Source organism: Nyctereutes procyonoides, unplaced genomic scaffold, assembly GCF_905146905.1.
Source record: "Nyctereutes procyonoides isolate TBG_1078 unplaced genomic scaffold, NYPRO_anot_genome, whole genome shotgun sequence".
Lineage (NCBI taxonomy): Eukaryota > Metazoa > Chordata > Mammalia > Carnivora > Canidae > Nyctereutes > Nyctereutes procyonoides.
This window is the reverse complement of record NW_026575031.1, coordinates 9,809,753-9,835,559: the sequence shown is the minus strand read 5'-3', so window position 1 is coordinate 9,835,559 and position 25,807 is coordinate 9,809,753. Positions and strand designations below refer to the sequence as shown.

Sequence of the window (25,807 nt, the reverse complement as noted above, 5' to 3'; positions counted from 1 at the left end):
TTTTCCCAGAGGGAAAAGCTAACCTGGGATGACCTGAAAATAAAACAAGTGCAAAGTCAAGGCACTTGGTCACCCACCCCTGCCCCCAATTCAGCCATGACTTACTTTTCTAGTGCACTGCGAACAGGAGGCAAACCTCCACAGCTGTGTTTGTATACCGTTTCCAGGATCTGACAACCATGAATCTGTGCAAAATACAGCCTTGTCAAACTTGATTCCATTTCAATAGTTCCTGTAACACAAACTCACATTCTGTATTCAATCCAGAGGGCATAATCCAGCAGATAATGGGGATAAAGATCTATGTATAGTTCTGATTCTGAATCCAATTCCTATGTGTTTGGGAGGCGGTTCCTCCACAACACCAAGCAATTCTCTAACACCAGCTGGGTGTCCTATAATTCAACTCAGTTCTAACACGACCTACCCAGAATATCATCAGATTCCCACAAGACTGCCCTCGGCTTCTGACACCAATCTCAAGCACAGGACTGACTGGCTGAGGAATCGGAAGTTCCCATGACCCTCTCCTTGGATTCCATGAATTTGCTAGAGCAGCTCACAAAACTGAGAAAAGCCTTTTACTCATTAGATTACCTGTTTATTAAAAAGCAAACTAAAGATAAGAATCAATAGTCAGATGAAGAGATGCACAGTACGAAGTCCCAAACAAAGGAACTTCAGTGTCCAAGGAGTGTGGGCCCAGAAGTGTATGTAGCATGAAGAAGAGTTCTGGTTCACCAACCTACAAGTTCTCTGAAACCAGTCCTCCTGAGTTTTTATGAAGGCTTCATTACATAGTCACAATTGATTAATCATTGGTTACTGGCGACTGAACTCAATCTCTAGCAGTTTTCTCCTCCTCAGAGGTCAGAGGTATGAGTCAACCCTCCAATCAAATTGTTGGTTCTCTTGGAACCAGCCTATCCTTAGGTGCTTTCCAAAAGTCACTTAACATAGGCTCAGGTGTGATTGATAGGGGTTTGTTATGAATATCAGGACACCTTTATCATTCTTATCACTTACAAAATTTCAAGGGTTTTAGAAGCTCTGTGTCAGAAAGGGAATGAAGATCAAATATATGTTTGTTATGATAGATCATGATATCATAATAGTTGCTCTCAAAAGGATGGAGCCCTACTTAATCCTCTCTACTCCACCAGTATCCCCACCCCCAGCAAAGGCAGTAGCACGTGGGAGTTTTTAAGAAATGCAAATTGTTGGGCCCAACTCCAGCCTTACTGAATCAGCATCTCTGGGGTTTTAACCAGCAGCCACATGGTTTTAACAGTCTGCTCCAAGTGATTCTAATGTACAGTGAACTATTGCACTAGAGAAACCAAAATCATTTAGAGTTGAAATTCCGACTTAAGAGGTAAAGAAATCTTTTTATTTCAGATTAAGGCCTAATTCAGGCTATTTATAAGGCATATAATTTCCCAAAAATCTGTTTCTTCCTTCTATGTCCTTCTGGTTCACTCTCTTTTTAAAACTGCTTTAATGAAGTATAATTTATATACCATAAAATTCACCTATTTTAAGTATACTGTTCAACAATTTTTAGTAAATTTACAGAGTTGTGCAATCATTGCTATAATCTAGTTTTATAACATTTCTATCACTCTAAAAGGATCCCTTGTGTCTGCTGGCTATGATTCTTGTTCTTACTCCCACCCATGTGCTGGACCACCTCATTTTTTATCTCTCTAGAGCCAGAGCACACTGGCTTTTCTACCACCACCTGAGCAAGGAGCAAGATTTGCCCATCTGCAATTGCCCTACTCAATTTCTACTCTTCTTTCTGTGGCCAATAGAAACTGAAAGTCAACTGAGATGTGCAGCTAAGCATGGAACACTTACACTAACTCTACTTATCCAGAAGGTCCCCTCCACTTAGGGGGACAGTTTAGTAGAGTAGTTAAGAGCATAAGTCTTTTGAGGCAGACAGACCCAGATTTAGATCCCAGCTCTACCATCTCCTACCATCTGTATGACCCTAAACACATTCCCTAACCTACTTGGTCCCTCAGAGGACTGAATGGGTTCAAGTATGTGAAGCACTTAGCACACTGCCTGGTATACAGTAAGTGTACAATAAAAGCTGAATGTTATTTGCTGAGAGTAATCAGCTTTGAAGGGCCAAACAGCACCTCCCCTCACGGGCTTTGCTGGCTTAGAATGAACTCAGCACAAGAGAGTTACAAGTAGTATAAGATTCTAAACTTGTACAGCAAAAAAAAAATGAAGCTGCAACCTGGCAAATTAACTGGTTAAGTAGTTAAATTTATCGAGGTAAACACTCCTAATAAACTAAGGCACAAATATAACAGCTTAAAAACATAAATGCACTAAACATATTTAATCCATTTGTCCTTTTTCATCCAGTTACGAACTAGCAGATTCTTCTTCTACTGTAAAATTAAAAAAAAATTTTTTTTCCTAATGTGAAATCTTAAAGCATTTATTACTTCTGCCCAGAAAAGGCATTCTCCTTTCATTGAGGACCCTCACTTTTTGATGCACATGATAAAAACTTGTGATAAGAACAGGCATATTTAATAAAATAAGCATCTGGGCTTCAGCCAATGATCTAATTTTTAAAAAACTGCCAGCACCCTAACCATAAATCTATTAATCTTTCTAAAGATGAACTTTCCGCTTCTCAAGATCCATATCCAACAATTCTTTTTTTTTTTTTAAATATTTTATTTGAGAAAGAGAGAGAGAGAGAGAGCACTGGAGCATGAGCCAGGGGGAGGGGGAGAGGGAGAAGCAGACTCCCTGAGCCGGGAGCCTAACCCTGAGATCATGACCTGAGCCAAAGGCAGATGCTGAATCAACTGAGCCAGCCAGGTGCCCCCATATCCAATAATTTTAAATTCTTAATATAAAATGCTCTCACCTCCAAATACCATCCATAGCATTTTGCTCTTACCCAGCAGCATTCTGGGGTGCATCAATTAACATTAGCCCCACCTTTTGGATCAGGAGGTACTTAAGGGCAGGGTTGTAACTTATTTTTGCATTTTGGATATTTAGCATGATATTCAAGCAACCATTATTAAAACAATGAATAAATAAATGAAAACTACTAAAACCTAGGATCTTTAAAAGAAAGTAAGGCAAAATTAATTATGAATATATCCTTGGCGCTTGACACAGCAAAGGAAAAAAGAAAAGTTCTCACCTTTTGACTTTTAATTTGTTCTACCACAACCATTACGGAGGGGAAAAGGAGCTGGAACTGCAAAACAGAGAATAATTAGGAGGGTACACAATTAAATACAAGGAAAAAAAATTGACTCAGGAAATGCTTAGGTTTCTAAATAGTCCCACTTAGCATAAAGATGGCAATACTACAGAACAGCCAAGATCTAGAATCCTAAGGCAATTTGATAGGGTGGTTGATTGCAGAGAGAGAATGACCCAAAGAAACAGTTTCAGGGCATCCCCGGTGGCACAGTGGTTTAGCGCCACCTGCAGCCCGGGGTGTGATCCTGGAGTCCCAGGATCGAGTCCCACATCGGGCTCCCTGCATGGAGCCTGCTTCTCCCTCTGTGTCTCTGCCTCTCTCTCTCTCTCTCTCTCTCTCTGAATAAATAAAATCTTAAAAAAAAAGAAAAAGAAACAGTTTCTATTTCTGAGGCTAGCATAATTGTTAATATTAAAGGCAACATAGGGCATTAATATCAGACATTAGATTTTAATTAAATTTGGAGCTTTCTAAACAGTTCTAATCTCAGAAAGCATACAAAATATAAAATGCTGGGCTTTGAATCCAGAAGGAAAAATGTTCTCAAAAATACTGTCTTAAGTTAGATTATTCTTTTTTTTAAATAGATTTAATTTTAATTTTTAAAGTTTTTTAGGGATCCCTGGGTGGCTCAGCGGTTTAGCGCCTGCCTTTGGCCCAGGGCGTGATCCTGGAGACCAGGGATCAAGTCCCACATCAGGCTCCCTGCATGGAGCCTGCTTCTCCCTCTGCCCGTGTCTCTGCCTCTCTCTCTCTCTTTCTCTCTCTGTCATGAATAAATAAATAAAATCTTTAAAAAATAATAAAAGTTTTTTAGAGAGAGTGGGTGGGCAGAAGGAAAGAATCCAAAGCAGGCTGCACGCCCAGTGCAGAGCTTGATGCAGAGCTTGATCTCACAGACCCTGTGTTCATGACCTGAGCCAAAATCAAGAGTCAGATGCTTAATTGACTGAGCCACACTCAGGCGCCCCCCCGCTTTTTTAATTCCTCATTTTTTAAAAAAGATTTTTAAAGTAATCCTTCCACCCAATATGCGGCTGAAACTCACAACCCTGAGATCAAGAGTTGCATGCTCCACTGACTGAGCCAGCCAGTACCCCTTAAGTTAGATTATTCTAACATTATCAACAGATACCCGAGCATTTTATTATTTGGACAGCATACCTGATCCAAGGAATAATTGACATGTGATGTGGAAAGATGGGGGTCAGCCAAGAACTGCAACAAAAAACACTGCAATCAGGGCTCCATATAAAATACCTTGAATCTATTTGATCTCTGAAAACTAGATGGGAATCTGAGAATGGGCTCAGTGTTAGTTTTAGGCTATCGAGTATTGATAGTTTATAGATTATTAATTCTGATTTTTCAGGTGACAAAAAACAAAGCTAGGGCTCTGATAAACTCACTCAGGAACCTTTGCCATGATTTGCATGCCACTTTGACTATAGTTTGGGCAATCACAGAGAACACTGTACCCTTTAGCCATGCAGAAAATAGCTCTCTTTACCTGACCACATCAAAGGACATCTCAAATTCGAGAACATGCCCTAATCAGCTGTCCCAGAGACATCTTTCCTGTATCTTCTCTCTTACCTCTTGTTCTAAATCAAGCAGTGCTTGGCGATAAGGCTGCAAAACTGAATCCAGTCCTGTGCAGAAGGCCCTTAGGTAGATTCCATGTAGCCCACCTTGGCCCTGCTGAGAAGGGTGGTGATCCTGAAATCAAACAAAGAGAACTCAACCTCACAGTTCAGACTCTAAAACCTGAGGAAAACATTATCCTTTATTAGTGTTTTATTTATTTATTTATTTATTTATTTATTTATTTATTTATTTATTTTATTGTTTTTGCTTAAATGATTCCATATCAAAGCAGTCCTTTAGTGAGAGGAAAACTCAACTAGAGAGACAGATTTGGAGTTTTGACCTTTTAAAATGTGATAATATTTTAACTTGCCATGCAGCCTAGATGTTACAAACAATCAGGAAGGGGGTTCCTGGGTGGCTCAGTCAGTTGAGTGTCACTCTTGATTTCGGCTCAGGTCATGATCTCAGGGTTGTGAGACTGAGCCCGACACTGGGCTCTGCACTGGGTGTGGAGCCTGCTTAAGATTCTCTCTTTCCGGGATCCCTGGGTGGCGCAGCGGTTTAGCGCCTGCCTTTGGCCCAGGGCGCGATCCTGGAGACCCGGGATCAAATCCCACATCGGGCTCCCGGTGCATGGAGCCTGCTTCTCCCTCTGCCTATGTCTCTGCCTCTCTCTCTCTCTCTCTCTGTGACTATCATAAATAAAAAAAAAAATAATAAAAAAAAAAGATTCTCTCTTTCCCTCTGCCCTTCTCTCTCTCTCTCTCTCTCTCCCCATCTCTAAGACAAACAACCAGATAGTACCTCATACTGTCAGTGGAGGTTTTTCCACAACTAACCTTATGACTTCCAGCTTAAATCCCTTTGGTAGCTTCCCATTGCCCCAGAATATCTTTTTTTTTTTTTTTGAGATTTTATTTATTTATTTACTTGACAGAGTGAGGGAGCACAGGGAGGGGGAGCAGCAGAGGGAGAGAGAGAAGCAGACCCATGACCCCTGCTGAGCAGGGAGCCCAATGCAGAGCTCCATCCCAGGACCCTGGGATCATGACCTGAGCAGAAGGCAGAGGCTCAACCAACTGAGCCACGCAGGCACCCACCCCGGAATATCTTAACTCCTCTACATGGCATACAATGACTTCTACATTTGAGCCCTTAACTACCTCTCTAAAATTATATTTCACTGCTTCCAACATCACATTCTCATTTCCAAACTACCCACAGTTTGCCAAATGTGCCTTGCTTCTATTTCTCACCCCTATGAATCTGGATGTGTTCCACTTTTAACTGTGTACTCATCTTTGTGACAAATATCTACTCTTCCTACAGGACCCAACTCAAGCATCTCTTTTCTTAAAGCCCTTCCTAACTCTCCCTAGGAAACGAATCGCTCCCCCTTTGTTGCTTTCATAGTGTCTCTATGCTTTTCATAGCATCTATTTTTGTTTATACACCACCTTCTCTAGACCAAGAGCTTCATGAAGGCAGGACACATACTTTACTCATCTTTGTATTTCAGCTTCTAGCACAGTTCTTTGAACACAGGGTAAATATTCACTGAATAAATAAAATAACCTCAATCCTCCTTCTAACGTCTCTTTTCCTGTCTGGTAATTCAGCAGGAGCATGAATCTGATTAGTCAACATAAGGAATGATTAGACTCTCACCAAGAACCTACTGACAAATACAGCTTGGCTTTCAGGAGACCTGCATTTTTTTCTAAGAGCCTCTTCTGTATTTTACACAGGGAATGGCAGAGGAAGCTGACTATAGGCTATGATGACCAGCCTCTCTAGCTAGGTACTGACTTGGGTGATCAGGCTCTGTTGGCAGTAGATACAATCACAGAATTCTACAACAAATGGGGTAGGAAACTTGGACTCTGGGGTTATGAGGCACAGTGTAGTCAGATGATGTTGCAAAGGATACTAGCAGTTCCTGAAGATAAAGGTTCACAGCTATAATAAGACTGGCATGGTTATAGGGTGAAACAGACCAGATGGGCGTACAACCAGCCAATTTTGTTTTGATCCTGTGTCATTCCAGAGAACTGAATGTCTTCATTTATCACTAAATGAAAGAGAAATTAAGTATGCTTTTTACTGTTCCAAAAAAAGAGGCACTATAGATATCTTTAGAATTTGGGAAAGCAGGAATTCACATATTATATAAGATAAAATCCATATAGTCACAGGAATACAGGTTTTTTTCTTTTAAGCGTTACTTGTAAAAATTAAAACTAAAGGCCTTTTCATCTACATAAATATATATATGGGTTGCAACTCTGATAATTCATGTGTCCTCATAATATGATTTTATAGAAAATGGCATTGATTAGATTTTAAGCTCACATTTAGCTTATATATTTGCAATAAAATCTTTTTGAGAGAATCAGAATCCCTGTCCCAGAGATGAAAATATAAGGTATTATTCTCCAAAAACTCTGCCCCATTGATGTCCATCCACCAGAAGTCTGACAACCAACTTATAAAACAGAAAGTACTGACTGCATTATTTCAGGAATCCTTCCTTTCTCTTTCTAGAAGCCCCTGCCTTTCTCCTCAACCAGAATCAACTGGGCAACAGTCATACTGAATCAGAGTTACACAATTCAGTAATCTTTTTACTTACCATGGACAGAATTACAGACTGTTAAAAATAAAAGGGAACTTTAAAATTTCTCTTTAAAAAAATGAGTGCTTACTATGTGCCAGGCACTTTGCATGAATTACCTTGTTTAATCTTCACAACCCTATGAGATAGGTTCCACCTATTATCCTATTTTATGGGGATCCCTGGGTGGTGCAGCGGTTTAGCGCCTGCCTTTGGCCCAGGGTGCGGTCCTGGAGACCCGGGATCGAATCCCACGTCGGGCTCCCGGTGCATGGAGCCTGCTTCTCCCTCTGCCTATGTCTCTGCCTCTCTCTCTCTTTCTCTCTCTGTGACTATCATAAATAAAAAAAAAAGAATTTGTTTATCCTATTTTATGGATAAGTGAACTGAGCCGTAGTTACTAAGCATTAAGTTACTGCCAAGCAGTCTATGGCTAGTAAGTGATAAAGCAGGACACAAAACCTTGACCTCTACACCATTAATCACAATTAATAGTGTACACTTCCAATTAATTCACATTAATAATATTTATTAAGTGCTTACTATGTGCCAAGCACTTTCTCTGATTTAACTCTTTCATTTTCAAATAAGAAAAATGAAGCCCAAAGATTTTAGTTGATTGCGTCCATGTGACTAAGGAAGTTAGAAGCAAAATGGCAAAAAGATCTGAAATGATGCATTGTGCTTTCACTGGAATTGGAACTCTCGTCCGGCTCAAACTGATTTAACTCAAGCAAAGCATATTTTCTCTCATACAAACTTGCCTAAATTGGTCCCTGTGTATATCTTCTCCTTTGTTTGAGCTAGACAGTTATCTGGCTCTCACTTGAGTAATTCCAATGATGAGAAATTCGTAACACCTTAAGACTTATTTCATATCAATTACCAGTGGAGTCACTCAAAACTTGACATGGCTCCTGACCTCTGGAGGTGTCCATTCCCTGGGAACAGCAGCCTACCTGTTGCTGCACATGGCCTGTGTACTGTTCAATGAACTCAGTGAAGCGAATATAGTCTGTGCCCAGCCGGCAGAGTCGGTTCAAGACACTGGTTTCACTTGGATGGAGAAATGGGAAGTCCTGTGACACCTGTAGGAAGAGGAACAGGCTAAAAACACTGATGCCTGCATATCTTTGATGTGCTTCAAATGCTTCATACTATGAATCACTTCCCTTCTCCAGATGCCCATTTAAGCTTGGTAAATTCCAAACTGCTACAAAGGTGTTGTTCTCCATCCTTGATCTAATTAATTGTTTACTGAAATAGGTGGTAACACATGGTAAAGAATTCAAATACTACCAAATGTTGTACATTAAAAATAAGTCGACCTCCCCACAGTAATAGCTACTATTATTTGTTTCTTATGCAATCTTCCAGGGATGGCCTATAAGGATATGGGGATTTGTTTGTTATAAGATTTTATTTGACGGGATGCCTGGGTGGCTCAGCGGTTGAGCATCTGCCTTCTGCCCAGGGGGTGACCTTGGAGTCCCGGGTTCGAGTCCCACACCGGGCCCCCTGCATGGAGCCTGCTTCTCCCTCTGCCTGTGTCTCTGCCTCTCTCTGTGTCTCTCATGAATAAATAAATATTTTTTTAAAAGATTTTATTTGAGAGAGAGAGAATGAATGAGCAGCGGAAAGAGGGCAGAGGGAAAAGCAGACTCCCTGCTAAGCAGAAAGCTTGATTTCAGGACCCTGGGATCATGACTAGAGCCAAAGGCATATGCACTCAACCAACTGAGCCATCCATGCACCCCAGGTATATGGAGATTTTGATTTTAACAATGTCTCTTTAGTGATACTGCTCAAACCAAGATCTGTAGACTCCAGGGGTTTCTCAGACATATTCTTAAGATTAACAAATTCTCTATAAGTTTTAAAATTTATTTTCATTTAAAAAATAAAATTAATGTAACATACTATAATCTATAAAAGCACCATATACCTGGACATATAAACATAGTGTCTATATTTTCATTTGTATTTGGTATTTCATTTCACTGGGTATTATCTTAATTGAAATGAATGCCAAACAATAACCTACTATACTTTATAAAGGTTTCACAGCACTTCAAGTAGAAAAAGGTAGCAGGAGAGTGTACTCATTCAACCAAAATTTTTTTTATATTGTGGTAAGATACATGTAACATAAAAGTTACCATTTTAGCCATCTTTATATGTACAGTTCTGTCTGTGGCATTAAGTGCATTAACACTGTTGTGCATCCATAACCACCATCCATCTCCAGAGCTTTTTTATCTTCCCAAACTGAAACTCTGTATCCATTTAACATTAGCTTCCCATTCTTCCCTCCTGCTAGCCCCTGGCAACCACCCTTCTTCTCTCTGTCTCTATAATTTTGACCATTTGAAGTACTTCAAATAAGTGTAAATACAGTATTTGTCATTTGATAACTGGCTTTTTCACTTAGCATAGTGTCTCCAAGGTTAATCCATGTTGTAACATGTGTCAGAATTTCCTTCTTTTTTAAGACTTAAAAATATTCCATTGTATGTTTGTGCAGCATTTTGTTTATCCATCTGTCAAGGGTCACTTGAGTTATTTTTACCTTTTGGCTGTAGTGAATAATCCTGCTATGAACGGGGGTATACAAATATCTGTTCACATCCCTTCTTTAGCTTTTTTTAGGTGTATACCTAAAAAGTGAAATTGCCAGATCACTTTGTAATTCTGTTTAATTGTTTTGAGGAATCACATATTGTTTTCCACAGTGGCTGTACCATTTTCCATTCCCACCAGTAATGCACAAGAATTCTAACTTCTCTCCCTCTGCCTATGTCTTTGCCTCTCTCATGAATCAATAAATAAAATCTTAAAAAAAAAAAAAAGTGGGGGGCCGCCTAGGTGGCTCAGGGGTTGAGCGCCTACCTTGGGCCTAGGGCGTGATCCAGGAGTCCCGGGATCAATTCCCGCATCGAGCTCCCTGCATGGAGCCTGCTTCTCCCTCTGCCTATGTCTCTGCCTCTTTCTGTCTCTCATGAATAAATAAATAAAATCTTAAAAAAAAAAAAAAGAATTCTAATTTCTCCACAACCTCACCTACACTTGTCATTTTGTTTGTTTTTTTTTATAATAGTCATCCTAATGGGTATAAAATGGTATCATTTGTCCTTTTGATCTGCATTTCCCTAATAATCAGCTATACTGATAATCTTTTCATTTGCCTATTGGCCACTGTATATCTTCTTTGGAAGATCAACCAACTTTAAACAAACACCTATTTATCCCAAGCACTGTGTTAACAGCCGGAGATTAAATGAACAAAATCAGATGTAGTTACTGTCTCCAAGAACTGATCATATTACATATTTATATTGTGAGTACTGTATTTTGTGGATGCCATCTTTACATGACAGTGAATGTGGTACTAAACAGGCAAAGAAGAATTTTTTTAAAAAATTTTATCCGGTACTACTGACATCTAGTGGGTAGAGGCTATGGATGCTGCTAAACATCCTATCATGCATAGGCAGGACACACCCCCACAACAAAGAATTATCCAGTCCACAAGGTCAATAGTGCCAAGGCTGAGAAAACATGCATTAGTGTTATTCTGAACTTATCCATTTGGTAGTTTTGTTTACTTTGTAACAAATACTTGGCTTTATAGTTTTTTAAGAGCAATATGTTTGAGTTTATACTTAAGGTAATGTGTGCACATACTCAATATTATAATAAAATGATTTTTATCAATATTAGGTATTCATAACAATTCTTCCCTTTATTTGAATGTGAAAAACACTGCTCTGCAGAAAGTATACAATATTTTGCATTCCCACCAGTAATGCACAAGAATTCTAATCTCTCTCCCTCTGCCTATGTCTCTGCCTCGCTCTGTGTCTCTCTTGAATAAATAAAAACTTAAAAAAATGAAAGGAAGACAGCTATCTTTCCTATACTCTGTTATCTTTTTACTTCAGATAGTCAAGCTCCCACAAATACTTCCTAAGCATCTTCTTCCTATATGTCTGTCATTGTGCTAGTTTTACAGGGGAAAATAAATAATGAGGGGAATCTAACTTACAGGCTTTGTACATTGAGAATGTCATTTTTCTGCTTTTTCACAGCCTAAACTACCAATACTTATAAGAATAGGCATGACTTATTTAAGTTTTCATTTAAATTCCAGTTAACTTAGTGAAATACTAGTTTCAGGTGTACAACACAATGATTTAACACTTCCATAACACCACCAGTGCTCATCCCAAGAAGTGCACTCCTGAATCCCCATCACCTATTTCTCCCATTTCCCCCACTCTCCTCCCCTCTGGTAACCATCAGTTTGTTCTCTATAATTAAGAATCTGTTGCTTGGCAAAAAAAAAAAAAAAAAAAAATAAAAATATATATATATATATATATATATATATATATATATATAAAGAAAAATGAAAAAATAAAAAGAATCTGTTGCTTGGTTTGGAACTGGCATGACTTTGTGATCAGACAGAGCTAAATTCAAATCCTGCCATTGCCAGGACTAGTCACCATAAATTTCTCTGAGCTTCAGTTTCCTCTTTTGTAAACTGGGGCTAACAATACCCAAGTTATTGAGAGGGCTGGGTATTACTGAAAGCAGTAGAAAAGAATAGTACAGATACTCGAGGCAAGCGGACCTGGGATTCAAGACCAAGCTCGCTAACTACTAGCTACCAGATACAGGGAGTCAATCTGTGAAATGGAGGTAAGTGGCTGTGAAGATTAAATGAGATGCATATCGTACCTTCCTCCTCTTACATTCCTGGTTTCATGAAAACCCCTTCCAAATTCTCCTAGTGCAGAAATTTCCTGCGAAAGGAGTAATGAGAGAAACACTCCATTTTTCAGTCAGCAGACCTGGCTGACCCCATACGGAGTGTGAAGCGCTACGTATCTGGACCAGCTTTCACAGCCCGCTTTAAAGCTGTGTGAGCGTGAAAACGGGTGAAAGCGCCTCCTTCGCCTTTACATCCACTTCCCTAGCAACTCTCGCTCAGACACCTCAACCTGAAGCCGGGTCGCCGGCTCCCTCCTCCTCCCCGCAGGCGAGGCCCACCGGGCGCCACCTCCGGTTGGCGGGCCGGCGCCCTGCCCGCTCGCGGTGAGGTACCGCGCGCGGACGCCCCTCCGCACGGGCTCGGCGACCAGCCCGCGGACTCGCCCCGCGAAACCTCAGCGCCCGCAAGCCCCGCCCTTCGAGCCTGCAGACTCCTCCCCCGGGCCCCGCGCGGGTCCGCCCATTCGGCGCTCCCGAGTTCCCGCGCTCGGAGCTGGGCTGTACCTGGAGGCCGCTCCGCTTGTTCCACGTGAAAATGGACCCTGGGTACCCGCTCAGAGCCAAGAGCAGTTCGTGGATCATCCCCAAGGCGGACCTCGAGTCCCTCTGTCCGTCGCCCCCTCCTCCAACGGTCCTCCAGGGAACCACGGAGGCGAATGCTGCCTTCTTGAAGGGCGCACAGGCCCCTGGGACAGGCGGTTCGTCCTGAATCCCCAGTGGCGAAACAACTGCTGCGGGAAGAGCGGACGGGAAAGGGGACGGGCCCGGCGCCCCACGTCCCGGAAGTGTGCCGCGCTCCGCGGGGCCCACTCACTCGCTCCTGCCGGTGCTCCGCTGGAGAAGTCTCCGTGGTTGCCCTTGCGCATGCGCCCTCGGCGCCCGAGTCGCCCGCTCGGACTTCCGGTTTGAGAGCCGGACTGGGAGGCTGGAGAGCCGGGGCTGGGGCCCGACCCTAAGAGGGTGAGGCTGGCCCGGGGGCAGAGATGCGAGTGGGTTGAGGGGCAGCCCGGAGAAGGGGACGCTCCCAGGGGTGGCTGGAGGGTGCTCTCAGGGCGCCTTAGCCCTTCGGAGGCCTCTGGAGGCACCGCACGACGGCTCCGAGAGTGACCTGGCCGGAGGGAGCGAAGACAAAGAGGCCGGAATCCTGCACCCGCCACTCGTTGAGCCGAGTTCCGCTCCCGCGAACCCCGCAGCACTCGGAGCCCCTGGCCAGCAACCGAACTCGTCCTCAGGAGACCCATTACTACCGCCCCCTCGGACTCCCATTCTCCACCAACTCAGTGTGACTCCCCACGCCCACCGGCCCTCGCGTCAGGAACCAAAACCAGTCTTCCCAATGCGCGAGGTTTCCCCGCCAGTAGTTCCCGAATAGTTGCTGAGCGGTTACTTACGCTGTGAGGGAAAACAAAGACCCAGTATTCAGTACTTGATTTTTGTCCCGGGTGGGAATTGGTAGTTGTGTGGTCCGAGGGGGAGGGGTGGATGCAAAGGGCCTCCGGAAAGACTGTGGAGGTACTGGGGGAGATCAGCTGCTTCCCGTTGGACAGAGGCTCTTTGTTGCCTTCAGCAGGATGGTGACTTGCCTTTAGATCCTCTTAAGGCCAGGTGTCCCATATGGTTCGGACTGCCTATGCAACATTGGTCAGGGAGCTAAGTGGGATCAGGTTTGGGGGGAGGTGGAAGAAGAGCAGACAATACTTTATTCTTAGCTGCCTCCCCAGGCTGCCCTGGAAGTCACCCAGAAATGGCAGCCTTTGAAAGGTCTTTTCTCCTTCATGTTCAGTTTTGGCTTGCCGTCCTCAAGTTGGTGCTACCTCAGATGGCCACGTGGAGTATACGGGAAGGCAGGCCAGCTCTTGGCAAGACTTTAGACCTACAAGTTTATTTCTTCTGATAGTGCCATCTCTCTCTACCCTAGGAAGAAACTCTTCTTACAGTTGAGAGACTCATCTGCAGGTGATTCTCCAAGGACATGGGAAAATAGGTGTAAGCCCTCCAACCCTTAAGTGGAGGGGAGCTGCTTTCGCTGTGAATGATGGCCAAACCCACTCTGAGAGGGAATGGCACTAACTCTGAGACCTTCCGACAGCGCTTCAGGAGATTTCACTACCAGGAGGTAGCTGGGCCCCGGGAGGCTTTCAGCCAACTCTGGGAACTTTGCTGTCGTTGGCTAAGGCCGGAGGTGCGCACCAAGGAGCAGATTGTAGAATTGTTGGTGCTAGAGCAGTTCCTGACCATCTTACCTGGGGAGATCCAGAATTGGGTACAGGAGCAATGTCCAGAAAGTGGAGAGGAGGCAGTGGCTCTGGTGGAAGATTTAGAAAGAGAGCCTGGAAGACCTGGACGTTCGGTGAGAAGGGAGGGGGAATTAAGAAGTGTGTGACTGGGAAGGGGCAAGGATAAAGGGCCACATTAAGGTATCGACAGGTTTAAAGAGGGGCACAATCTCCTTTGGTGATGCTTATACTACAGGTCCTGGAACAGGTAACTTTTTCAGATAGAGCTTATCTGGAGATGCTACCTGGGTGTACCTTTGTTACCTTGTCATAATGAGTTATTCATAGTTTTACAGTTTTTTACTTAAGAGGGAAGAAAGGGGAATTATTTTTTAGCTTGTAGGTGGGTTCATTATTTTGATCTTTTCTTTCTGGAGTTCCAGCTGCAGAATATCTAATGATATAAGAAAGACCCTTGTTTAACTGTTGTTAAACCACCTCCCCCACCAAACCTAGCCAGGTCCCAAAAGGATGAACTCTTTTGGGATATTAAGTAATCTCCTCTGGGAATGCCCCTCATTATAACCTTGCAGTGACAATTAATGGGGGTTGTTTCTAGGTCACAGTCTCTGTGAAGGGGCAGGAAGTGCGCTTGGAGAAGATGACACCCCTGAAATCATCACGAGAGTTATTAAGTGTTCGGCAGGAGTCAGTGGAACCCCAGCCCAGGGGTGTAACCAAGAAAGAGAGGGCAAGAAGCCCAGACCTGGGACCACAGGAGCAGATGAACCCAAAGGAGAAGCTCAGACCTTTTCAAAGGAGCGGTGAGGAGTAGATTCATATGGGAAGATAGGATGCCATTCTAAATTGGGAAGTAGGGTTGGGAGTAGTGAGTGGGAAAGGGATTTCAGGAAATGAGCTGAAATTGTAGAGTATGCAGTTGTTGGGAGACCTAAAGGTATGTAGTTTAGCTCTCTGATGTAGTATTCTTATATTTCCTCTTTTAACAAGTCTGCCAGAGGATGACTTCCTAGTTTTTATCAGAATTAGAATTATTTTGTTTCCCCTTGGTAATGATGATACCAGGTCAGTATTTTCTAGATAAAAATTCTTTTGTATACTTGAAGGCACAGCCTCCTTTCAGTCATTTTCCTTCTCCAAATTGAACTATATTTGTTTCTTTAAGCTCTTCCCCAGAAGCTCCATTCTTTAGACCTACTAAGTTTTTGTCACTCTCCCTTGGAAATGTTTCTTCCAAATATCACATTTATTGTGGAGAATTAAATGGTATTATTCCAGGGAGGGTCTGGTACATAGGAGCAGAGTAGGAATTTTACTTCAGAATTTCACTACATTTTCTTTCAGTACAGCTCAAGTAATTATTTGGTGATTATTGTTTACTTGGTAACTCCCAGGACTCTTACCACTTTCCCCATTGTCTTTGTGCCTAGTGCTTATTGTTGTACTTGATTGTGTAGAACTTGTTTTTCTTCTTTGCACTTGGTTGAACTCCATATTATCTGTTTGGCTTTTTTTTTTTTTTTAATCATTTCTTTTACTTGTTGGTTGTTTTGAATTCTGATCTTATCATCCAAGAAGCTAGCCTTCTCAGCCATTTGTAATGGTCTCTGTTTAGTAATCTGGATGCAATCCCTCAACCCCACACAGAGACTTGCAGAATTAATCTTTTGAATATCTGCCATGTATTCCGATGCCTTGCAAGGTACTCTGCAATAAGTGAAAGTGCCTATTCTCAAAGAGCTTAGCATGTGATTGAAAGCAAGTATGTACTGAACCTAACTGTATGGAAACCATGCCAAACAATGACTTGTTCTTCAATTCATGTGACTGTAGTAGGGGTTCAGCAGAGTGGGAGATGAGGGAGGGCAGTAGGGAAGGTTTCATGGGGTGCTTTGGCAAATACAACTTCTCATAGAATGGGTTAAATTTGGAGAGGCACAGAGTGATGAATAATTTATATGCTGTGTTCTGGAGAGGAGTCTGATATGAATGGACGGTGCATGGTAGGCACTCGGGTTAAGGTTGAGCTGAGGAAGCTAGAGCCTGAAGTTAGGTAGGATAGTGACTGTGGCAGTGATCTGGGTGTGAGAGGACAAAGGGTCTAGATTTGGATGGTAACAGGAAGAACAGAGCAGGATATACTAAGGGAAAAATCCTTAGAACTTAGTGACCGTGTGAAGGAAATGGATGAATTGAAGTTTCCCCCCTACTCTCCTTCTTCTTGAAATTACTCTGAGTTTAATTCTCTAGCACCAAGTGGAAAACTAATAGGAGACAGGAGGTGACTGTTCCCAGCAGTGCCAAGACCTGCCTGTAAGTGGCGAGGAAGTCTAGGGAGCAACATGGAACAGAAGTATTTGTATTGAACACACAAACAGAACCTTTTCCTCTCTTGTCACCCTGCTCTGGAAAATATTCTTTTTTGAGGTTTTATGTATTTTCTCCACTTTCTCCACCCCATTGAACTTTCTGAAAACACTTCCTTAGACACTTTCTTTTATAAGCCTCTTGGACTCAAAAAAAGGCAGGTCTGAACTCACAGGTGTTTTTATGATCAATCCAAATTATGATATCCTTTGTTTACTTCCCTGCAAGCAGGATTTCCATTTCCTAAATCCGGTGTGGTCTCCAGGTTGGAGCAAGGAGAGCCATGGGTCCCTGATCTGGGCTCCAAGGAGAAGGAACTCCCAAGAGGCAGTCACACAGGAGATAAACAAATGCATGCTGATCTGTTATCACCTAAGAGAGAGAGAAGAAGTTGGGTGGACCAGGATTACTGGGGCTTTGAGGATGAGAAGGTAGCAGGTGTACATTGGGGCTATGAAGAGACCAGAACTCTCCTTGCAATTCTCAGTCAGACTGAGTTTTATGAGGCGCTCCGAAACTGTCATCGAAACAGCCAAGTGTACGGCGCTGTGGCTGAGCGGCTCCGAGAGTATGGCTTCCTTCGGACCTTGGAACAGTGTCGGACCAAGTTTAAAGGTCTGCAGAAGAGCTACCGGAAAGTCAAGAGTGGTCATCCACCTGAGACTTGCCCCTTCTTTGAAGAGATGGAGGCCCTGATGAGTGCCCAGGTCATTACCTTGCCCAGTAACGGCTTGGAAGAGGCAGCCTCTCACTCTGGCCTGGTGGGCAGTGATCCCGAGACTGAGGAGCCAGGGCAAGGGGGCTGGCAGCATGAGGAAGCAGAAGAGGCTTTGGCTGAAGAGTCTGGCAGTGATGAAATGGGCCAGGAGGCCCTGCCTCAAGACCCTGAAAACTCGACTGCACCTGTTCTTTTTCGAAGCCCAAGTGGTAAGAAGCTTTTCTTTTTGGGGTTCTGTGAATAGATTTGAGGAGTTATGAGACAGCATGTGTAGTCAGGAAGTTTAATGTTGCCTGTCAGCTTTGTCACTTAGAGAACACAGAGGCACTTCTCAGTTCTATGTGTATTTCATTCTCTTTTGTGGGAATATTAAGTAATAGGGAGTAATTTTAGATATTTTAAAGAAGTACTCGGAAGATTCTTAAGAGCTCTTAAAAAGAGTATCATTCCTTCCATTTATTAAAAATTTTTTTTCTTGCTTATAAAATCTTTGCTGAGAAAAACCTGACACTACACTATACTATCTTTAAGGAGACTATTTTTTGGGCACCTTATACAAACTGATGCTTTATATTTCCCCAGTTCTCAACATCAATTTATTTTTTGTGTTCATTTTCACTTAGCATAGCATAGTGAAGGACTGCCCAAAGCTGGGGAAACATTTTCTAAGAATCTCCTAGAGGAGATTCGCAACACACATAGTAACACATATACACACATAGTAAACACATAACACATAAACACACATAATAAGAAACATTTTGTTGAAATATTATTTGCCCATGGAACTGTTTTTATGTATTATTTATGGGATCCCTGGGTGGCGCAGCGGTTTGGCGCCTGCCTTTGGCCCAGGGCACGATCCTGGAGACCCTGGATCGAATCCCACATCGGGCTCCCAGTGCATGGAGCCTGCTTCTCCCTCTGCCTGTGTCTCTGCCTCTCTCTCTCTCTCTCTCTCTCACTGTGTGCCTATCATAAAAATAAAAAAAAATTTAAAAAGTATTATTTATTACTGTTGATATAATTTGTGTAACCATGTTGTTATGGAAAGAACACCGAAATATGAGTTGGGGCTTGTTTTTTATCTTGACCACTCATCACCTGGGTCACCTTGGATAGTTATCTGGCCATTTCAAAACTTGTTTCCTCACTCGTAAAATGGGGCACAGCAGCAGTGATAATGTGTGGTGTTACTTCAATTCTGTTCTAGGCTTGTCTGCCTATCTTCTACTTTTTCCTTTCTCAGTATCTATTTTTTTCTTTCATTCTTTTTTATTACTGGAATAAATGCAGGTAAACCAGAGACATGGCACATATGCTAGCTGCTATTATTTTCATTTTTTTTCACCTTTTTTCCACTTTTTCTCTGTCTTCCAATTCTTCCCCCAACTCCTTTACCTGCAGTGACTGGAGGATGATGGAAGCATTGTCCTCTCCAGCTGGATGTCAAGTGGGAGGAAGACACTTTGACTCTCCCTTCCCTCTACTTTGTATAGATTTTGGAAACATGAAGTATTTTTACTTCTTCACTTAGGAGCCCAAGCCTAGATGGTTTTTCATCATGCACTTGATAGGACTGAGGAATTGAGGCTGTAAAGCCCTGGATTAAGTAGTGCTAAAATTTCTCTTCTGGTGGCAGGTGTACACTGGGGCTATGAAGAGACAAAGACTTACCTTGCAATTCTTAGTGAAACTCAGTTCTACGAAGCCCTCCGGAATTGTCACCGTAACAGCCAGTTGTATGGAGCAGTGGCTGAGCGGTTATGGGAATATGGATTTTTAAGGACACCAGAGCAGTGTCGGACCAAGTTTAAAAGCCTACAAACCAGCTATCGGAAAGTCAAGAATGGCCAAGCACCAGAGACCTGTCCCTTCTTTGAAGAGATGGATGCTCTGGTGAGTGCCAGGGTTGTTGCCCTGCCCAGTGACAGCCAGGAAGAAGAGATAGCCTCTTGCCCCATCCAGGAGACAAGTGAGACTGAAGCTGAGAAGCAAGCCGACATGGCAGAAGAGACCATAGAAGAAGATTCTGAGGATGATGAAGAGGATACTGAGGTACCCCTGGAGGTTGTCATGACTCGTGCTCCAGTCTTATTCCAGAGCCCCAGTGGTAAGATCCTTTTACTTCTTAAGGTTTAAGTAGCAACGGGGAGGCAGTAGGATTTAGGAGAAAAATCAACAATCTAAAGACCAGGAGACAGGCCTCTATACCCAGCTCTCATGGATTCTTGTGACTACCTTCTACCTTCTCTCTTCTCCAGGTTTCCTTTCTTTTCTTTTTTTTTTTTTTCAGGTTTCCTTTTTATTAAGGCAGCTCAGAAGGATATAAATTATTCACCTGACTTGCCTTTTCATACTACAGCATCAGTCTGATGGGTGCAGACTTTCTAAAGTTGTTATCATCTACAGCTGAACTGTTAGGCAGTTTACCTAGCAGGGAGTATGAAAGGTAACATCTCCCAAGTAGCACATTGTATACCCATAGTGAGATGAAGTTGATTTTAAAAGTTCACTTTTTTTTTTAAAGATTTTATTTATTTATTCATCAGAGATACACACACACACAGAGAGAGAGAGAGAGAGAGAGAGAGAGAGAGGCAGAGACACAGGCAGAGGGAGAAGCAGGCTCCACACAGGGAGCCCGACACGGGACTTGATCCCGGGACTCCAGGATCGCGCCCTGGGCCAAAGGCAGGCGCTAAACTGCTGAGCCACCCAGGGATCCCCCTGTTTTTATTCTTGATGTATATTGGAATTTGAGGGGAGGAGGACTCATTTAGCTCTGTTTGGATATAGAAGTTTCTCAGAGTTTTCCTGGGCATTCCTGAACCTATCTTAAATCTGGTAGGTTTTCCTTGTTATACTGAGAGGATTTTCTGAAGATTGTGGGTATCCAGGAAAAGTTAAAAGAATGTATTAATCAGCCTCTGTAACAAATGAGAAGCGTGTGATAGATTACTAAGTAGAGGAGTAAAAACATTGGAATTCCAATTGGTAGTAGTCATTGGGATCCAGTGCTCCTTAATTTTTATCTTTAATCATATAATGTGATACTTGCCTTATCCCCAGCACATAATATTGAGGAGATGGGTAACTTTTAAAATTCTACTCTTGGGGATCCCTGGGTGGCTCAGCGGTTTAGTGCCTGCCTTTGGCCCAGGGCGTGATCCTGGAGTCCTGGGATTGAGTCCCACATCAGGCTCCCTGCATGGAGCCTGCTTCTCCCTCTGCCTGTGTCTCTGCCCCCCACTCCCCCACCCCACCCCTCCCGTGCCTCTCATGAATAAATAAAACTAACTAACTAACTAACTAAATAAATAAATAAATAAATAAATAAATAAATAAATAAATTCTATTCTTATATCAGGTTTTGAGGCTGGATTTGATAACGAAGAGAATCTAAAACGAGATATTTCTGAGGAAGTACAACTACACAGAACATTACTTGCAAGGTCTGAAAGGAAAGTTTCCCGGCGTCTTACTCAAGGTAAAGGTGGTGAGAGTGAGTATAGATCAGGACAACAGTGGGAAAATACCCCAGAGGAGAGAAGGGGAAAACCAGCACTCCCAGAGAGGAGTTTAGGTAAAGTTCTAAATCATCAGAGACCTTACTTGGGAGAAAAACCCTGTAAATATCTCAGATACAGCAAAAGTTTTGGTCCGAACTCCCACCTCGTGCATCAGATATCTCAAGTGGAAAATCCATATAAATGTGCTGACTGTGGGAAAAGCTTCAGTCGGAGTGCACGCCTCATTAGACACCGGAGAATCCACACTGGAGAGAAACCTTATAAGTGTCTTGACTGTGGAAAAAGTTTCCGTGACAGTTCAAATTTCATCACCCACAGGAGAATCCACACAGGAGAGAAACCATATCAGTGTGGTGAGTGTGGAAAACGCTTCAATCAGAGCTCAAGCCTTATAATTCACCAGAGAACCCACACAGGAGAAAAGCCCTATCAATGTGAAGAGTGTGGAAAAAGCTTCAACAACAGTTCTCATTTCAGTGCACATCGGAGGATACACACAGGAGAGAGACCCCATGTGTGTCCTGACTGTGGAAAGAGCTTCAGTAAAAGTTCTGACCTACGTGCACATCATAGAACCCACACAGGAGAGAAACCCTATGGGTGTCATGACTGTGGCAAGTGCTTTAGTAAAAGTTCTGCTCTAAATAAGCACCGAGAGATCCATACACGAGAGAAACTTCTGTCACAGTCAACACCTAAGTAATAAGCCCCTGAGAATTTAAAGAAAAGATAAATGCAGTGAAATTGTTTGAAAAAGTCTTCCAATAGTGAGATCCATCTCCTCTGCCCAACTAGCTTAGGAAACACTCTTAAGATTTACCCCACTCTGTTCCCAAGTTTTTCCTAGATCTACGAATTCCTAAGGTAGTCATCTTAAGAATGAAAAGAAGATTTCAGTCCCTCTCCTTGCCTACATTGGAAATGACAGATAACACCTTTACCTCTCAGTGTCTATATTGTTCCTGTAATAGAGAGGACATAGTAGTAGATGCCATGTATTTATTTATCCTGTTATTCAGCTGCATTTCAACTGGAAAAACCTATCACAGCATTTCAGGGAGAAGCTGTGAGACTTTCCTAATTGAGTGGGTCTTTTTATACAATTATGGAAATGCAAAACTGTGGCTCTTCCTGTTTGTATAAACCTGTGCTTAGAATGATATTTGTCAGGCACACTCTTCATTTACCTTAAAGGAGAGTTTAATATCCATCCTGGTTCTGACCTACAAATCCTCTTGTCAAAAGCCTAGGTGTTCTAGATGGGGAAATAGTGTAAACTTTATATATTGAAGTGGGAACCCTAGATTTCTTAATTTCTTCTAAGCCCTAGAAGATCTGGAATAGAATAGTACATTTAGAGCATCTAGTTTGATTTTTTTTCTTCTGTTCCATCTTATCTGAGTTTCATCTGTCCCTTCTGGTCCAGAAGTGCAAAGAGCAAGTAAGCTGGATGTGCTGATATGAAAGAAAGCAGTTAAGGCTGCCAATAGGGGATTGTGCATTCCACACACACAAACACCTAGTTTAGTATTATACAGCACTCCATTGGTGCTCAATATTATCCTTCATTGAGCAGATGCCACTACCATGTACCCATGGATTATGAAACAAATGGCTCTGTGCCAACAACTCTTTACCCTAATGGCAAGGAGGACAGATTATCTTTGGTCAGTGGAGTTGCCGATACTCACACACATGCACATGCAAATATTCACCTGTATAGATGTTTTTAAAAGCTCTTCAAACACGAGTGTGATTCTGTATAATCAAATAGTATTGAATTAATTGCTCATATTCCTAGTAGTATGATGAGCCCTGTACAGCACAAGGTAAACAGACCCTGTCCTTGTTCTTACAATCTAGAACAGATGACTGACATGGACAAATAATAAGTGCACATGTAGAGCTGCAACAGTTTTAGAGAACTCTAGAAATCTAGTAACATTTTGCATAAATGTTAAGGTCTAATACATTATAGTTTTTTATAAGAAAAATCTGGGAGGTATTTTCTTCTCTTTATTCAGGAAGGCTTCATGAAACAGCAAGTGTTCCAAGAAAGGAAGGTTATTGGGTAAATCAGGATGGGATGAACTTTACAAAACTAATCACAAAACTGAGTACTGAGTGGGTGAGAAATGGGGAAAGTGGAGAGCAAGGTGTTTTATGCAGATGGAGCCGAGGGCAAAGGACAGACTCTAAGGAAAGTTAGACAAAGCTTGAAGGAGCACAAAATTGAGGAAGAATATGATCTAGGCTATGCATAAGGTAGAGAACTGCCTTAACTGGAACATGGAGTGCCAAGAGGCAGATCTGGAGGTGGTGATCTCATACACCTATAATAAATCAGGTACTGTGCTATACTTATTGATGAAACAGCCAGCTCACACTGGGGAAGAATGAGCAGTCTGAGGGGACTAGCTCCTATAAGAAACAAAGGTCAGAAACTAGTATCTTGAGAAAATACTTTAATGGGCAGGTCTGAGGAAAAAGGAATGTGAACACATGGCTAAGGCCTGGGATAAGTAGCTGTTTCATATTCACATTTATCAGAGTCCTGTGGCCAGAATGAGATATGGAAGATGAGTAGGGAGATAGAATATTCTGTAATTCATAGCTTGCTGTGTTAGATGAGAGGTTGATTAGGGTTCTGGTATTGAGGGATCCTACTACAAAAAATGTAACATTTATTAGGAGGAGATGGTATCTCAATTATGTGGCCTAAGCAGACATGAAGATAGAAGAAACACCAATCTAAAGCAGTGCCTCAGGATTTGAGATGGTTGTGTTTTTTAAATGTGTTTTTTAATATGAGCGATTACTGTCTTTAGTATATTTATGTATAGTTGTGTGTAAAAAGCACTGGTTGGGGTATCAGCAGATCTGAATTCTGGTTCCAGAGGTCTTGTGTTTCCATCTCCCTTTCTGTAAAGCAGAATAATGTTTACACCTTAATCTGCCTCTCAGGGATACCATGTTAATAAAAATTATGTCTATAAAGTACCCAGTGTTTCTTCATGTGGCTCCCCCCACCAAAAATACATCTGCAATTTTTTAAGTTGTTGCTGCTATGAAAGATAAATTTTTACCTGCTTTAAGCTCCCTGTGTGGGCTTACCAGAAGTATGCCTGTTTGAATCTTAATGTTCTAGACTGAGAAACAAATTAGGATGTGGTAAAAGAGAAATTAGAATGAAAATCCTTCTGTGGTATCTGTATCCATTAGTGCAGTGGGTTAAGACCTCTTATAACTGGGCATGGAGAATAAGTGTTATTTTAAAAGATCCAGGACCAATCCCCTACCAAACTCCAGATGAAGAGAATATACATAAGGAATAGGGCAAAGGCAAACTCTCTTACTGGGGAAAGCCATTTCATCTCAAAAGAGCTTACAAGCCATTTCCTACTACCCACTCTGCCATTCTTGAGGATGGAAGAAGCAAGAAATAAATAGTCTTCAAACATTCTAAGAAAGAGAAATCAAAGGATGCCACTCGGTGGTTGAGTGTCTCTGCCTTTGGCTCAGGTCGTGATCCTGCGGTCCTGGGAGCGAGTCCCACATCACCCTGTTTCTCCCTCTGCCAATGTCTCTGCCTCTTTGTATCTCTCATGAATAAATAAATAAAATCTTAAAAAAAAGAGAGAGAGAGAGAGAGAGAAATCAAGGGTACTATAGGTGGAGCAAGAGGGTCTGTGCTCCCTGCCCTTTTCATACTCATAAGACCTTTGTGGGGACAGAATGAATGGCATGTACAGCAAAGGAAGCAAGAATGTATTATTAGCAGAAGCTAGACAATCATACTCTCATCAGTTGTTTCCTAGTGCTGTTATTTCTTTATCTCCATTTTCTCCACTCTTTTTTTTTAGATTCATTTATTTATTTTAGAGAGATTTTATGTGCAAATGGGGAAGTAGGGCAGAGGAAGGAGAGAGTCTCAAGCAGACTCCCTGTTAAGTGCAGAGCCAGACACAGCCCTCCATGCTGGGCTCTATCTGAGGACCCTAAGCTCATGACCTGAGCCAAAACCAAGAGCCAGATGTTTAACCACCTGAGTCCCCCAGGCACCCCACCATTTTTTTAAAGTAAACTCTACCCCCAAACTGGGGCTCAAACTCATATTCCTGAGATCAAGAGTTGCATGTTCTACTGACTAAGCCCGCCAGGTGTCCCACGTTCTTCCTTTTATTGCTTGCTATGGTCATTGCTACAGAACTTAATAACATTTATATGTTTTCTCTATGTTGTTGCCATTTCTCTTTTACTATAATCAGAGTATGGAGGCTGAGTCTTATCAACTCTGTAGAGGGCTATTTTTATGGTGACCAGGTAGGGAAAGGGAAAGGGAAGCTGAGACAGGAGCCATCAATTCTTCACTTTTCAATTCAAAAATCTAAAATGAAAACTTTACTCCTATATACTCAACTATCCAGTAAGATGCATATCAAAGTTTTGACATTTAAAATGGTATATATTCTCTGATATCATGGTGCTTAAAGTGACATATTATATGGAGATATTTTAGTTAGGAGCTTAAATTACTCCTACATCCACCATGGCACTCTTTCAGATACAAACTTTGGAACAACTGGAAGATTAAAGGCAAGAAAGAGAAACCTAAAGTACCTTAGACCTCAAGAAGCATCTGGTTGGTTAGATCCGTTATGGTCAAAATAACAGAAGGGTAACATAGGAACATTTTTAAAAAACTACCACCTTGATTCC

At 42.2% G+C, this 25,807-nt stretch overlaps 2 protein-coding genes across 3 annotated transcripts in view; one reads left to right on the top strand and one right to left on the bottom strand.

The window, feature by feature from the left end:
* Positions 1-12,869, bottom strand: part of TUBGCP4 (tubulin gamma complex associated protein 4) — a 38,406-nt gene extending 25,537 nt beyond the window's left edge. Inside the window, exons 1-6 of the mRNA XM_055316642.1 lie at positions 12,738-12,869; positions 8,417-8,545; positions 4,850-4,972; positions 4,418-4,471; positions 3,188-3,244; positions 106-185 (exon numbers count right to left, since the gene is read on the bottom strand). Of these exons, the coding sequence (XP_055172617.1) occupies positions 106-185; positions 3,188-3,244; positions 4,418-4,471; positions 4,850-4,972; positions 8,417-8,545; positions 12,738-12,815 (521 nt within the window). The 5' untranslated portion in view covers positions 12,816-12,869. The remainder of the gene's footprint in view (positions 1-105; positions 186-3,187; positions 3,245-4,417; positions 4,472-4,849; positions 4,973-8,416; positions 8,546-12,737) is intronic.
* Positions 12,870-13,148: 279 nt separating this feature from the next.
* ZSCAN29 (zinc finger and SCAN domain containing 29) lies at positions 13,149-24,088 on the top strand. 2 transcript variants are annotated; one of them, XM_055316640.1, is made up of 6 exons: positions 13,149-13,578; positions 14,152-14,583; positions 15,069-15,273; positions 17,069-17,764; positions 19,198-19,668; positions 20,926-24,088. In XM_055316640.1, exons 2-6 carry the CDS (start codon positions 14,266-14,268, stop codon positions 21,789-21,791), a joined length of 2,556 nt encoding a protein of 851 aa, XP_055172615.1. In that variant the 5' UTR covers positions 13,149-13,578; positions 14,152-14,265; the 3' UTR covers positions 21,792-24,088. The 2 variants fall into 2 exon arrangements, with proteins under 2 accessions (XP_055172615.1, XP_055172614.1); XM_055316639.1 differs by having other exon boundaries at positions 13,149-13,627.
* The last annotated feature ends 1,719 nt before the right edge of the window (positions 24,089-25,807 follow it).